Source organism: Thamnophis elegans, chromosome 10 (genome assembly GCF_009769535.1).
Source record: "Thamnophis elegans isolate rThaEle1 chromosome 10, rThaEle1.pri, whole genome shotgun sequence".
Classification (NCBI taxonomy): Eukaryota; Metazoa; Chordata; class Lepidosauria; order Squamata; family Colubridae; genus Thamnophis; species Thamnophis elegans.
Window position 1 is genome coordinate 26439359 of NC_045550.1, and position 16725 is coordinate 26456083.

Genomic DNA, 16725 nt, shown 5'->3' on the forward strand with positions numbered 1-16725 from the left:
ATTAATCTGGAAAGTTGCTATCAGACGCCTTCTGATTTTTAATCTCCCTCTTTCTATTTTCCTTCTGGAAGAAAGAAGCAATAATATTAAGACTTGGCAAACCCAGTCATCAAATTTCTAAATCACTTTCCAATCATTCCAAAGATTTGAAGGAACCCAATTATATTATTTAATTTGTAAAACAATTGAAAGAACGGAGTTGACCAAATATTGAATTGAAACACCCATTTGTTCAGCTCTGGTTCATCCCTATTTTGACTCATGTTTCTGTCTAAAGGGTAAAAGAAGATAGCTGAATCAGTGATGATGAACAAAATGCAAAATAAATGAAAAGTTAAGGTTTGAGCTAACGGTACATCTGACAAGAAAATGAGACATAAGGATTCTGAAGAAATAAATATAGATATTACTGAAATTTTCAATTGTTCCCTTATCTCAGATTATTAACAATAAATCTACTGGGAATGAATTAGTAAATCCTTCATCTCCTTTGCTGTATTTAACTTTTTCTTGAATTCCCTCCCCCCTCGCGTATTGAATCTGTGATTTTTAATATCTGCAGAATGAAATATTTTGTTTTATCATCTAAACACTGTTTTACTGCATATGAGGGCTAGTCCTTAATCTCTCCTAATCCCCCCCCTTAATTAAGCAGAACATAGTTCTTGTGTTTCAGGAAATGAGCAGGAATTTTGCTAAGACAGTCTCATTAAATTCAACTTGAGCTTCTGAAATGCATCAGTGAGATTTTTAGCTGTAACCAGTGAAACTGCTGGAATCCCACGTCTAGGCATTTTTGCTATTACCTTCTGGGTCAAATTTTATAGAAGGGATGGCAGAACCTGCAGGTGGAGTGAAAAGGGGAGTCAGCCTAGAATCCCTATATAGCCACAAGAGAATTAGTGCCATTGGGGTGGGCTTCAAAATTTTTAGCAAGGGGTTCTCTGGGTTGCCTAGTCAGCCTCCTGCACCACAGTGGGGTGGGTGGGGCATTTTTGCCCTCCTCAGGCTCTGGAGGCTTTCCTTGAGCCGCCGGGAGGGTAAAAACAGCTTCCCCAAGCTCTGGAGCATTTCTGGCTTTCCCGAACTTCCAGTAGGCCTGTTTTTCACACACACCCCTTTAGCCTCCGTGCATGCCTTGCACTTACCTGCATCCAAAACGGGCCGCGTGGGGATTCCTGGGAGGAGCAGTGTGGGGTGGGTGAGGCCAGCCAAAAGTGGGATTTGGAAGTTCTCTGAACTGCACAGTGTCTTAGCTAGAGGTCTCCTGAATCCCTGTAAAACCCCAGCAGCCCACCCCTGTCATTGACCCTTAGCTAACTAGCAGATGCTGTTAGTTGAGAAAATTATTTAACTTGCAGTGCTGTTCTCTTCCTTCGTTTGGGAAATAATGGACAAACACCCAAGACAATAATCAAAGCATTTTAATATGCCATATAAATACAGATATGTACACATATATAAAGTGAATATTTGTTTCATTTGACAGGAAAGACAAGATTTAAACTATTTTCAGGAAGTATGTGACCGCATCCCAGCATCAACTGTCCTGAATTATTCTTCCTCCAAGTCTGCAGCAAAGAGGGGCTATTAAACATAGACGTTTAATAATATACTGTACATTCTTTGCTCTTAATTCCCTTCCCACCATATCCTACAGTTGGGATTCATGCAAATCAGCCTCTTAAAGAGTATGAATTCAGCAGCAACCCAGTAACAGGATAAGGAACCTAATACATTGTGTAATATGGACAGATTAAATCACAAAAGAATAACAGACACCTATTAACTAGGATCAATATGAAGAGGTAGACAAAGCTTTCCCCAATTATGGGGCCTTCCAGGAATGTAGGACTATCAGTGCCACCATCTTTTCAACAAGAGGATTGGACATGTTAGCTGGGAATGATGGAGATGGTAGTCCAGCACATCTGAATAGTATCAGACTGGCAGAAATAAAGAGATTGTCACTTGTTCTAGTTACTGTCTCACTCCAATCAGTAAGGCAGAAAAATGCTGATTTTTTTACTCTGTTAAAATTCCAAAGTAGCTGGTAAGTAGATAGAACATGATTATTTATTTTTATTCATTTATTCTATATTTGGACTAAGGAAGGTTCTGAATGTGCAAAGATGAGTGAGTTTAAATACAACTCATCTAGAAAACTCACTAACATGAATGCATTTGGTGACTAGTAACAAAGCTTTTGAAAAATTAGTGCAAAATGAATGCTTATTTTGAATAATTGGCATGTGAATATGTGGCATAGTATATGCTGTAATGCTTATTCTCACTAAGCCAAATTTCCAACAATTCTGACACATAAATGTGGTCAATACTTACTGGTCATGAATATGATATGAGTATGACATGAGTATGTTTCATACTCTGATTCAGCATTCTCATTCAAGTTCTATTGAAGTATACTATTACTTCCATTCATCAGATTTTAAATACTATCCTCTTTCATTTCTTTGAAAACTCTTTTAAAGGGTAATCCATGTCATTACTTGTCAAAAGTATACTTGTTTGAAATAAAATTCCTGAGGTGGGAACCACATTGTTGAAAAACATTCTTTGTTAAATAAGAAGGGCTTTTAAAATTCTTGCAAATCTTAGTTATACATTGTACAAAGACAAAATGTGCCACGTTATGACTTAGTACAATGTGTCAACTCAGACCCTGTAGATTATAAACATGGTTTATAACTAAGAAATGAACAAATAAGCTACTATAGTTTAAGAAAAGTGTGCCCCAAATGGACCAATGCTTAACATACGCGAATCACTTCTTCATTATGTTAAACAATGTTTCTATATTCTATTTTTATATTTCTATAATTGTGGATTAAATAAAAGCAGATTCCTTAAATTAGCCAAAACAGTCTGAACATTTCCTTTATCTATCCTAGTTCCTTCAATGCCAGTATCAGATGCCTACCAGATCAACTGTCAGCCTCTGGATCTATGATTATCTCCCCATATTTTTTACCATGTGATTCTACTATTGAAACTCTCAGATTTGATCTAATATGCAACACATGATAAATCTAATCTTCTTAAAACTGGAAAGCTGGTGGGTGAAAAAGTTGATTGACCATATGTATGGATTTATTTAATTAATACTCCACCTTTATTATTTTTACAAATAACTAAAGGTGGCAAACATATCAAACACACCTTCCTTCTCCTATTTTCCACATTACAACAATCCTGTGAGGTGGGTGGGGCTAAGAGAGAGTGACTGGGCCAAAGTCACCAAGCTGGCTTTCATAGTGAGACTTGAACTCATGGTCTTCCATTTTCTAGCCTGATGTCTTAACTACTAAGCCAAACTGGCTTTTACTCCCCTCCCCCCACTCTACTGTATCAGTTCTGTTTGCAGGAATCTTCCCTGACTAAAGCCATGATTATTGGTGGATGACAGGCTTATTCCATTGGTCTGATTCTCCAGAAGAGTTGAGATTGGCAGGAACGTTATTATCCTGAAGCAAATTGCAAGAGTGGCACAGATGTACAGTATTGATGGAAGATTTTTTCAAATGTTGCTGGATCAATAATGTTACCAGAGGATAACTTAGGTTTGCTAGTCAGCAGATAGACTAGATTAACAGACTGGCTCACTTGTTATAGGAACTCTGGAAAATGCTTTAACTATACAGGTAGTCCTTGACTTACGACCACAATTGACCCCCAAATTTATGTTGCTAAGTGAGACATTTGTTAAGTGAATTTGCCCCATTTTACAAACTTTCTTACCACAGTTGTTAAGTGAATCATTGCAGTTGTTAAATTAGAAACACAGTTGTTAAGTGAATCTGGCTTCCCCTTTGATTTTGCTTGCCCAGAAAGTTGCAAAAGTTGATTGCGTGAACCAGGAACGCTGCAATCATCATAAATATGAACCAGTTGTCTGAATTTTGATCATATGATAATGGGGATGCTACATTGGTCATAAAGTGTGAAAAATGGTCATAAGTCACTTTTTAAAATGCCATTGTAAGTTTGAACAGTCACTAAATGAACTGTTGTAAGTCGAGGATTACCTATATTCCTAATGTACAATAAAACCTCAGTGCAAATCAAACCATAGGATTTTGTCCCTAGGAACATTCCTTTGGTGTTGTAAGAAGGAATTCTTCTTCCACAGGCGCTACTCTTAAGAACTTCTGCATTGCAAGCATGTGGATTTGATTGCAAAGAGTTTGTTTCCCTCTTCCCCAGAATAGTTTTTGAAGAATAATAATAATACCAATGGATTTTGATAATATATAATGTGAAATCAAACCTCAGTGCCCAAGAACTGTATAACTTACATAAGGCAGCTGACAGTGAATCCAAACACTTCATAAACAGTTCATCAGTGCAAGGCCTGTTACTCAGGTACCAACTGTTACACATCAGGAATAATTTACTGCTCCTTTTTCTGGCCAAGCTGCAAATTCATAAGCTGCACTTTGTTCTTTAGCTTTCAGTAGAGAGTACTCTTCCCTTCTTCTCCCAGCAATTGATAAGTTATTGTCAAAGGATTTTACTTTCAACCTCTTTCATACAGGAATTATTACAAATATTACTACAATGAAATAATACAAACACTATCACAAATCTGATAAAGTACCACTCCAAAACTGTAACTGGGTAGTAGATGGTATTTCTGAATGCTTGTGTTTTTTTCCAGTAGAATGAAAGTAAACACACAATCGAAGAGCAGTTGCAGCTATCAGTATAAGTTAGACCTTGCAGTGTTCAGTCCTTCTGACTGGATGCCCCTGTGTTGTATTTCCAGGACCAAAGCAATGTATGATTGAAGTAGCATTCCTGAGAGAAGTGGGATTTGTTTTAAAACAACATGCAAGAATTTATCAACCCTCAATTAGAGTAGGATGAGAAGCGAATCTTCAATCTGAGGGAGATGAACAGAATGGTAGCATGCTATTGTTTTGGCATCTATTGGTGCCAAATCAAATAGTCCAGAAAGCTCTCATATAAACTAGATATTTCAGCAGAGCAGAGTGGGAAAGTACAACCCCTGATGTTGACCACATGTTTCCATAGATGCATCCTAAATTATTTCCTTTCTCAGGCACTTTGGTTTGTGATATATAATCCATCCTATTAAGAGCAGAGTCATCACTAGAGCAGAGCAGAGGACCATGAAGCCGATAAAACCTGTGTGAGATAAGAGGTGTGTGTAGGGCTGCTCTGCCGGGATCATGTTGGTAAGGTTTAGCATATATCCCAGTGTCCATCCTGCATCACTGTTTCCAATCTGAAATGAAGGAGACAAGAAGAATCACTCAATGAAATATCAAACAGCTCCAAGAAAACTGGGGCAAACACTGCATTTTTAAAATTGATTTATTTACTATTTATATTCCACTTTTATTAGTTTTATAAACAATTCAAAGCATGAACATTTCTAATACTCCTTATTCCTCCTATTTTTCCCAGAACAACAACCCTATAAGGTGAGTTGGGCTGTGAGTGATTGGCCTAAAGTCACCCAGTCAGCTTTCATGGGTGGCCTAAGGTGGGACTGGAACTCATAGTCTCCTGGTTTCAAGCCTGGAGCCTTAACCATTAGAACAAATTGGCTCACATGCAACTTTCTCCAACAATTCAGTGGCTAGGTTTGCATAATAAGTTTAATCAAGTCAGCCAAAGATTCAGCAGCTGAATTCACACTATCTGCTAAGAGTGTTGGTTTTAAGCTTGGGAAATTATGTAAGGGCCAAGCTGGCCCTTTCAGTCAGCTTATGATTCTATAAATTATGAACATCCCAAAATTTTTCAGAAAATTCAACAGCCAAGATAAGCATGTTGTGTGAATCCATTCAAAGAGTTACTCCTGGCCTTCAAAGTTCTTAATGCTTTGTGCTCATGATATTCCACTTAACTTCCTTCCATATTGATCTATCTGCTTCATAAAATACTAGAAACTGTCCTCTGTATCACACCTCAGTGAGACAGAGTAAAGGATAAGGCTTTTCAATTAATGCACCAACACTAAGATTACCTTGTCCTAGGAAATTTGAATAGCCTTATCTCTGGATATCTTTTGAAGATTTATAAAGACATTTTTATTGTGGAGTCCACTTGTCTTTGTTTCCCTCCCCATATATTCTTAGTGTAAAAGATTTTGAATCAAATGATTAATTTTAGATGGTAGTGTAAAGTTTTTGTGAGCTTCTAAAATAAATCTCCACCACCACTCATTAATTTCTACCTCTGAATGTTAAAGGTACCTTCTTCAGGAAGTGGATAGTCTGCCATTTTTCCTTAGTGAAGTTGTATCTCTGGCCAAGCAGGGAGATAATATATGTACTCGAGAAACAGTACTCGCTCAAGTACTTCTCTTTTGCCTTAGGAAATTCGACTTTCACCTAGACAGAGAAAAAGGAAACAAGTTTATTTCTTTGACTTTCTTCCTCTTTTATAAAAACTGAGGCACTCTGTCTTCCATATAAATGTTAATCCTTGGAGCTATCACAATCCATCTTGTGTGTTTTCAAATGAACAACCTTTTCACATGCCATGAGGACTATACATTTGTAGTGTAAACGGATTTTAGGGATTTCCCTTCCCTTGCTTTGATTTTTGAGTTGAGTTAATCTCACACAATTAGCACGAATTGAAGGCCACTCACTGTATGAGTCAAGATCATGGTCTTTTTGTTTGAAAAAATTACATACCTCATTCCAGGGTTTGGAGCAAAAGTTCTTCACTGTTTCTATCACTTGGTCCATGGGTTTTTTGGTCACATTTAGAAAATTCATTACATAGTAGAAAGCAGAAAATGCCTAAAGATCAAGTAATATGAAATTATTCAGGAAAGATTAAAAAAGACTCATTTTTTATAGTTGTATTTTTATAAGCCACTTAGTCATAATAAATTGGGGTGCCCTGCAAATGTTATAAATAAATGGAAACAAAATATTGCTATAAGCAATATTTCGCACAAAGCATATGTTTTCTGAACAAATATTTGTTCAAATTATTCATCTAGTCCACAACTGTCTGTACTTAATAATTGGTTAGAAACTACACACTAATGTGAACTGGGTGAACAAAACATAATTGCTACATTGATATAACATATTATGTCCAAAGAAATAAACCGTATTACAATAGATGAGGAGCTGGAATACATAAGAAATAAGATGCTAGACAACAAACTATCTAACTTTATTTTAGTCAATCATTCTGACTTACATCAGTTTCTAGGGACTTGAGCCACATCACTGCTGCTTTTTTACTAGAGATGACAGACAGTGAATGTGAGATCTTCCACCTGCAAAGTGGCAGTGTCTCTGCCTCTAAGCTATGCTTCTTCTATACATGGCTGGGAGCTCCAATTCAATACTACATGTAAGAAGAACAACAACCCAGGGGGCTTCTCCTATTGCTTCATGTCAACAAGTACACATAGCACTTTATTTGCAAATAGAAACCACTTGTTAACAATTAAGAAAAAATGGAGGCAGAGCAGTTTTTTCATGAAAGAGATCACAGGGATAGATCACCCGCCACTTCCAAAGCTCTGCTGGCTCAAGCTACAACATGACAGAAGCTGGGAAAGAGACTCTACCAAGATCCTGGCTCTTTATTTTTGGAAACTGAAATCAAATATGCCATCTATAGACTCCAGAGGGAATCCTCCTTTTGGGAATTTATTTTGGATGTTTCCAGCCAGTGGAAATGCTATAGTGCTGCATCTACAACTGCCAGCCTCTGCACAGTGTCTGTTAAAGTAATGTTTATGGAAATGTAGTCACTACTATAAAATGGAGCCTTTGCAAAAATGGGTCTCTGGGGAAAAAAGTTAGGAAGTTTAAAAAAAAAAAACATTTCCCTTAAACCAATGTTTCTCAACTTTGGCAACTTGAAGAAGTATTATTCAACTCCCCGAATTCCCCAACCAGTCAGGGAGTTGAAGTCCACATATCTTGAAGTCGGCAAAACTGAGCAACACTGCCTTAAATGAACAGGCAGCTACTTAGACTAAATACATGGTTGCACATGGGGAATGTCAAGCAAGAGCAAATAACAATACTTGTGTAATGATGCTATCACACAAATGCCATGATTTGTGTAATGATGCTATCACACAAATGCCATGCCAGCCTTTGTGATAGTGGTATGTAATCACATTTAATCAATATGCACCAATGGTCATTTTTATATCCTCAGTTTGTTACATGCCATTTACGTCAGTAATTTTATTAGACTGATTCGTCAGTGCTTCTATTTTTGCAGTTCAAACCTGGCTGAAGACTACTGCTAAAGATAATAGGATTAATAATTTTAAAAAAAGAAATAGCATCACAGAAATCTTTTAGTTCATTGCCAAGCTGTCACTATGTTAAAAAGACTCACCCCAAATTCTCCAGACACCTCAGGCAAGAAAGTGCCATTGAACGAGCAGCTGGAGTAATGACATTCTTCAGTATTAAAGATTCTCTGGATGCTTTCTAAGCATTTTTCATAATTCCCATCACCTTGGATTTGGATCTGAGAATACGGTGGAGTGATGTTATGTGCTGTGCAGGGATTTGTGGTCAGATCAGAAACATTAAGTGTCCTCTCGTATCCTTGGTGAAAACATGGGTCATGGACTCTGACAGTTTTTGAAAGCTAAAAAAGTTAAAAAATTCATCAGCAATCACGTGAGTCCCAGTACATTCATTTATCACATAACACCATAAACAATGGCTTACAATCCTCAATGATTGGATTGAAAAAAAAAATCTTATTAAGCCAAAACCAAATAAGCCAAAATATGCAACATTATGCATAACTCCAGTCACAGTCCTGACCTGGGTACAGTGAGGCCTAGGTCAGAAAAGAAATGGCTGCCTTGAATCTTCATTTATACCCTTGAATCCTTACATATTTTATATATGTATTCCATTAAAAAAAAAATAACGAACACACACAATGATGAAATGAAAGAAATACTTTAGAAAGAAAAATTATTGCAATCTATTGTGTACTTGTTCTCACATGCAGTGTTCCTACAAATGTTTGTTTGTTTGGGTATTTATTTATTTATGAAATTTGCTATTCAACTCACATTTTAGGCAACTGAGTGGATTACATTAAAAATGAAGAAAATGACTCTCAAGATTTAATACAATATTAGGCTGAGATGAAGGCATAAACTCTTAATCTAAGAATAAGCATCTCAAAGTCAAAGTTCTTCTATGCCTTTTACTTTAATTTCAAATTACTGTTGAGCAGAGCCAAATAATAAAAGGAAAATGGAGCATAAGATGTGTTCAGTTAATTTTGGTCGAGTCCTCTGAATCTTGATTCTGTAGGGTGTATTCCCATACTCTCTAGATTTAGTACATATCCAACTACTGAGATGATTGAAATTGTAAATCAATATATCTAGATGTCATTAGACAAGGAAAAGCTGCTTTAGTGGTATAATGTGATTATGGTACAAATAAAAATATGTGAGAATAATTAGCAGCAGAAGTTGCTATCCAGTTTCCAATTCACAAAACAACTAGTGTTCTGCAGGAATACTGTCTGACACAGCTGAGGCATGCCATTCTCTTACAATCCTAGTTATTGTATATAACACAATATGTACTGGTATGTTCTATTTCACAGTTTGACAGGAGAAAAGGGTAAAGTTATTAAAGCACAGCCATAGCTTGCTAGCTTCAGGTAGTTAGGAGGTAAGGTATCTGCACAGAGTCTGAAGAGTGGGCAAATTACAAAAGCAGATTTGTGACACAAGCTCTATCCCATTTGTAATACATTGTGACATCCTACAACTACCAAGTTTGTATCACAATGATGTGCTTTTATTGGATCGTATCCTGTGGATACCTCTTATGGGAGGGAGTACAACTGCCAAGATCAGAGGTTTTGTGAGTTAGATTCTCTGATCTGATGGGATAGTGCTGGCTCACTGGCCAAAGTTTCCCATTTATGCTTAGTAATTCTTATTTTCTAAGGATAAAACTGAAGTTTCCAGAACAGTCAAAATCTCATTGTATAAAGGCTCAGGAAGTACAACCTAATTGCATTACATGCAATTCTTGACCATTCATTTAGAGACTGTTCCAAGTTACAGTGGCACTGAAAAAGTGACTTACAGCTGGTTCTTTAACTTGTGACTGTTGCAGCATCCACATAGTTACCTGATCAAAATTCAGGGGTTTGGCAACGGGTACATATTTATGACGGTTGCAGTGTCCTGGGGACGTGTGATCACCATTTACAACTTTCCCAGCAACTTCTGATAAGCAAAGTCAATGGGGTAAGCAGAATTCGCTTAACAACTGCAATGATTTGTTTAACAACCATAGCAAAAAGGTTGTAAAGTAGGGTGCAACTCTTTTAACAACCACATTGCATAGGAAATTCTGGTCCCAAATGTAGTTATTAAGTCAAGGACTATCTGTATTAAAAGAAGCAAACCATTGGATAAGCAGGCTGTATCAGTTTCATCACACAACATCTAAGAAAAGGATCGATACCCATTACTTACAAGAACATCTTGTAACAGCTTGAGTTGAAGAGCTTGGTCCTTCCCATAACATAAGAAGCTATGTGTATATACCATGTATTCCTTGCCATAGAGATGGAAATTTATTATATTTGTTGGTAATTCAATCTTATCTAGATCGGGTACAAAAGTAATCTGTGTAGATGCTCCTCCAAGATCCAGTGCTCCTGTTGTCCCACTTTTGAAGAAAGCATCAGCAAATACTCTTGGCCAGCTAGACTGCAAGAAGAACAAATTGGAGAGTTAGACTGAGAGATATAACAGCCAAACCTAGGTGACTACAACAGGATATAAGACCTCAGCACAAAAATGAAAGCAATATCACACATTCAGCCACGTGATCGTGATCTTTTCTTTATTTTCCCAGAATGAAGAAATTAGAATAAAGACCTTACATTTTAGGAAAGCAAATTCTAATGGATTGTTATGAAAACTTTGTTAGGGTAAAAATGGTGGAACAAATTACTAAATTCTAGGCACCCATTTGCATATTATTTGAAGCTGAAGTGGAAAGTCCTCTAACAATCATGCTGTTGTATCCGATTGGGGTCAGTATCCCCTTCCAACCCTATCATAATCCTGTGGGATTTGTTACATTATATTCCATTTTAATGTTTGATATTCTCCTATAGCTCTGAATAGAATTGAAGAACGAAAGGACTCTTAGAAAACCAAATCAAGTGAGAATTCCTGGTCATCACTTGCTTTTCTGACATGTCATATTACCTCTGTAAATTTGCCCAGTAAGTAATTAAGGGTGATCCAGCCATAAGCACCTTCTTCTTCACCACTGAGAATCCTGGCGCCCTGGAACTTGAAGGGATATATACGCAATGTTTCCTCCACTGTAGAGAGAACCCTCTTAGCAGCATCCTTATTTTTCAAACTGCATGTAAAAAGAAGGGGGGATTATACAGGATTCCTTAGGAAGAGTTCTCATATTTTTTCTTTTTGAAAATGGTGAGGGAATAAGATACATATTACCAAAAATGATTTTTTAGAAGATGGGAGAAGCAGAAAGACTCATCTGGTTTATTGCTCCATTAAAACCATAGAAAGAAGGTAGGGGGTCTGCGGAACAAGTGCCTCAAACAATGGCACATCCTTATTTAGCAGTGGCTTATGGCAAAATTGTAGATATCATGGTTAAATATAAGAAATATCTTCTGCTCCGGCCCTCACAGGCTTTTGTGATCTATCCCACAAAACCAATGAAGCTGAAAGAATATGGGAAACAGGAATGCATGCAACGTTGTTGTGCTAGATCCAGAAATATATCCTAAACTGAACTGTCCTTTATTTATATAAAATTGGACACCGAAATACATTCGCACATAACTAAATACACAGTGGGTTAGTGAAATGCAAGCATCTCACGGGAAACTAATACAAAATTCCTATCATGTCCAATCAAAATAGACATTTAAAAGCCTGTTTTCTCTGAGCTCATTTCTATGAAACATTAAAAAGAGTGCAGGCTGCTTTTCCTAGGGTACCTCAGCAGCCGCATTCCAGCTGTTGCCCCTAGATAAACAGGCGTCTCCTGATGCTTTCCCTGTGGCACAATCTCCTTTGCTGAATCCATACAGTGTTTTAGGGGAACACTGACATTTTCCACAGCATTAGCATATGATGAGATTCCTGGACCTGAAAGAAGAAAAGCAGAGTATTTTCAACTGTTTTGATTTCAGAGCTATATATTCTGTGAAATATCTTTTTCTCTAATTAATCCTTTTTTTTTTCAAAATAAAAGCTGAATTAGCCAGCCTCTTCCATAGTTGCATCTGTAGTTGGTGCATATCTTTGTATGAATATTATTGTTGTTAATCTGGTATCCATTATTTTTAATAGAGACAACCATGCTAATTGATCAGCTGGGCCCATTCTGTGTGGTATCCTTATTTGGAGTCCTCTCCTACATATGGTCTTGAGTGGTGTATCATATACTTTGATTTAAAATGGTCCACTTCAGTCCACTTATTCCTAAAACATCCAGCTTATAATGCTTTCAATAGTTGTGTCTAGCAGAGACATATACATGAGGGGGGTTGGGGAAGGGAGAAAGTACAGTCCAAGTTTTTTATGAAAATAATGAAAGCAGCATTGTAGTGTGAACTTTATCCCTTTCGTTCGTGTGTGTGTGCGTGCGCGCGCACAGCATTATCATATCAGCACAAAAGAATGGACCTTGTCCTGTGACAGTGCAATGTTGCTTTTGTCATCTGTCCTTCTTGACTGCACTCCCTCCTTCCCCCCATGCCCTCTGAGACTTCCTTGTGGTTTTGGTCATGATCACTTTCAGATTTACTTGTGAAGAGTTTGGTGCTCTTACCTATGGTTTTTTTAGTAAGTATAGGAGCATTTTCCAATCTCATAACTCATAATCGGGCACCTAAACAGGTCCAGACATTTCACTTACACCTTTAAATTATCTTGGCAACTATCAAGGTTCCTAACTCTCTCCACCTAATCCTTATTTAAGCCTTGGCCCACTTGGCAAAAGGCTCACAGACATGACTCAGACATGTTAGTCTCTTTAGTGCAGACATGAGTGAAGTCATATAAATACGTATTATTATTTCACTGCAGCACGCAAAAATCAAAGCCCCGATACAGAACTTTAATCAAAGGTTTAACTTTTTGGCTTTTTCATTGCACTTTTACATCCCACCTTTGATACTTGATCCATGTTGCGATAAATAGTTTGAGTCTGAGAACAGCTCTGTCCTCGCCAACCTTATTCCTTACTCTAGTAAGAAGAAATGGTTTTTCAGTGCCATCTTTTATGTACTGAAGTTTCTCCTTCTATGTGGTTTGGTTTCCCTCATGCTTGCAAAGCCCCATTTCCCTCATTTCTATTTATGGAATACTTTTACATAGCTTTATCTTCTCTTTTGTGTTGTTACTTTTGTGTGGTTACTTCCATTTTGGGTTGTTACTCTGTTGTTACTGACCCTATTACGAAATATTACTCCAGCTGGCATTATTATCAGGGATTCTAAAGATATCAAGCCCTCCCACTAAATCAAGATGATAACTTCTAGACAGAATAATTATGATCAGCTCAAACTCAGAATATTCAGTATCTCCTGTACATGCACGGACTCAAGTTAATTTAAAATAGCAAAAGTTTCAGTGTTGTCGAGTTGCACAGCAGCTTTTAAAATTCATTACAATTTTATTTATTCATTAGAATGCCTCAAATTAATCTTATTGAGATTTACATTAGTTAAGAGTGTTTTGCATTGTGATAGATTGAATTAGCCATATATTAACTTTTATGTTTTTTGTATTTATCTACTGTTATGACACCTCCCTATAGTTTTTTTTAAAAAACTTGTGTGTGTATACACACACAAAAATAATTAGCTTTTTAAAATGCATTTTTATGTTTTTTATTTTGTGAAATTTTTGTTTTATTTTTTTAGGTTTTTTAAAATTATTGTTGTATCCCAACCTTAAGTTGGTCTATGACCATAACAAAAATTTGATGGACCCGTAAATCTGTGTAAGAATATAAATTGCATCCTTTGACACAGTTTAGGATTCAGTCCAAGGAACACAAATTATAATTTTTATGTGGTGTTTTTCAGCAGTGAAAGATTGTTCAAGGTTACAAGAGCAAGTGCTTTTTCCTTCCCATCTCTTATCTCACATATACACTGCTCCCATTAAATTGCTTAAATGTAGTAATTTTAACTCTTAAATTGTATTAAAGGACTAAAAAAAAACTTGAGCAGGTTTTTATGTATTAAATCCTGATTTGTTTTATCCATTGTTGATTCAGGTCTGGACTGTGCTATTTCTTGCCTTTCCCCCCACTCCTTGGAATCTGCTCCCTCCTTTCTGCCCTTCAGTGCAGTCCATCGCACTACCTCCCTCTTCATAAACACATTCCCTCCCAGGTAAACCTGACAGAAAACATAACTAGACAAACAAATTCCACTTTATTTTAAGAATCTGCCAATTCTGAAAATACAAATTTCCTGCCACTTTTAATTACATGGTCAAGTAGGGTGAGACCTTCCTAAAGTTCTTTCTCTGTTAAACCCTTGAGGGCTCCTGTCTCTCTTGTCTGATTGTTCCTTGGTAGCATCTGTTTTCCTCATTCACAATTCCATCATATTCCATGGAGACGGCTAATTTATTACAAAATGCCATTTTCCCCATTTCTTACCTTCTACATCACATACTTCAAGCTGATGCACCATTCCTGTATTATTCTCTTTCTCAGCTGGCCATTCATATATATATAGACTCGTGTGGGAAGAACCGGCATCCAACACAATCCCATACTGCAGGAGAGAAAAACTCACAAATTTGTTTTTTAAATTTCAGGATACTGTACTGGGAGATGGTGATAAAAGGTACCTTTGAAAACAGTGTCACATAGCAGATTTCTTTTACAAACAGAACCACATTTTCAGGGGAACATTTATATTATTGAACCCAACCCTGTACTCTGGACAAATTTTCCTGACAAATGACTATACAGTCTTGGTGAGAAGACCTTCAGTATAGAAAAATCCACTACCTAACTTGGTAACTAGTTCCACCGTTAAACTGTACTTACTAGCAGATTTTATACACCATAAGGTTGCTTTGGAAATTGTTAGAATAAAAGGGAAATTGGAAATTGCCAGAACAAAATGGAATGTAAAGTGGTACAATTAAGGAAGGCTAAAGCCTAAAACTGTTACTTGTGAGCAGGGGATAAGATATATTGGACTTTAAAATGAGAGCATTCTTTGTGTTGTGGGCAATCCTTCTGGGATTCTATTGGAAGAGAAAAGGAGATATTATTGTTACCTGGAGCCTCCAACAAAAAGAAGCATGCAATAGTGAATGCATTAACACACATCTGACTTTAGTCTTCATGTGGGCTCCCCTTTTGTGTCTAATGGGATTGGAAGCACAGCAGTTCAGCAGGGAAGTTTTCTGTAACTTACTTTATGGTTCCTGGTGGAAGATAAATTCTGTGTGATAGCCACAGTGATTAAAGTAATAAGAGCCACCACCAACAATAATCCAACAACAATGTATTTCAGGTGACAATATTTTCTCAGCATGATACCTGTAATTACAACAGAAGAAAAAACAGGATTAGAAGCAATAGAATTCAGAACGTTGCAACATGTCCCACAGAGGAATACCTTTTCCACATATTTTTTTTAATTATTGCTATAACTCTCAATTTAAAGTGAAGTCTAATTGGGCAGTGCTATACTAAGGATGGCAGGGTCTAAAACAGCATTTCTCAAACTTACCAATGTTCAGGTATGTGGACTTTGACTCTCAGGATTCCTCAATCAGCATGCTGGGAAATTCTGGGAGTTGAAGTCCACACATCTGAAAGTTGCAGGGACGTGCAGTCACTAGAGGCAGGGGAGGCGGGGCCTCACCAGTCTCCTGAGGGAAAGGAAGAATTTTAAATAATTTTTTAAAAATAATTAAAGCCAGGGTAGTTGCTACCAGATTCAAAGTCACAGTGGCTTGGTGTCTGCTCTCAGTGTTAACTATGGGAGGAGGCCAGAGAACTCGTGGCCTCTTTTGCCTAAGGAATTGTTTGCTTTTAAAAGTTAAGGCGGAGTTAACAAGCGAACACTTTCATATGCAAAAGAGGCACTGATTCTCCCGCCTCCTGATCGGGGAGCAGCGAGTCATGCCTTAGGAGCACGCTTACGTTAGCACGCTTACGTTGGGCAGACAAGAGGAGAGTTGAGAGAGTTTCCGCAGCTGGAAAAGGTGGATCGGACGGAGGGAGGGGGGATTCAAATTTATTGTAATTTAATTTGTAATTTGTAATTTAATAAAAAAATAATTTTTTATTGTGAGGTTTGTGTGTTTTTTTTTTCTTTCTTCACAGCGGTGGGGTCGGAGGAGGCAGGGGGGTGAGGCGGCGGAGCACGGGAGCGGCAGGGACGTTCTCGCCGCTGTGTTTCAACAGGCCAGGCGTCTCGCATTTATGTCCACCATAAACGCGAGACACCTGGCCTGTTGGACACAGTGGTGGTGGTGGGAGGAATTGGCTGGGTGGGCTGGCTGGCTGGGGAGGGGAGACCCCTTTAAAGCCCAGCATCGAGTGGGGAGGAGGAGGAGAGCGGTGAGTCCAGGCAGGGAGCAGGTCGGGCGGGGGTGGGTGGGCTGGCTGCAGGCCGGGGCATCAGGATTGTTTGTATGAGGAGGCAGGGGGGGCAAGG

General features: G+C 37.7%; 1 protein-coding gene across 5 annotated transcripts in view; it reads right to left on the minus strand.

Moving 5' to 3' along the window:
* Window positions 1–4255: 4255 nt before the first annotated feature.
* The window catches only part of ENTPD1 (ectonucleoside triphosphate diphosphohydrolase 1), a 56530-nt gene continuing 44060 nt past the window's right edge, over window positions 4256–16725 (minus strand). For 3 of the 5 annotated variants that reach the window (XM_032225293.1, XM_032225291.1, XM_032225292.1), the window contains exons 3-11: window positions 15475–15599; window positions 14703–14820; window positions 12022–12172; window positions 11252–11411; window positions 10508–10744; window positions 8377–8634; window positions 6693–6800; window positions 6246–6383; window positions 4256–5269 (exon numbers count right to left, since the gene is read on the minus strand). In XM_032225293.1, coding sequence (XP_032081184.1) covers window positions 5063–5269; window positions 6246–6383; window positions 6693–6800; window positions 8377–8634; window positions 10508–10744; window positions 11252–11411; window positions 12022–12172; window positions 14703–14820; window positions 15475–15599 — 1502 coding nt within the window. In that variant the 3' untranslated portion in view covers window positions 4256–5062. The other 2 variants (XM_032225294.1, XM_032225295.1) reach the window with 2 other exon arrangements.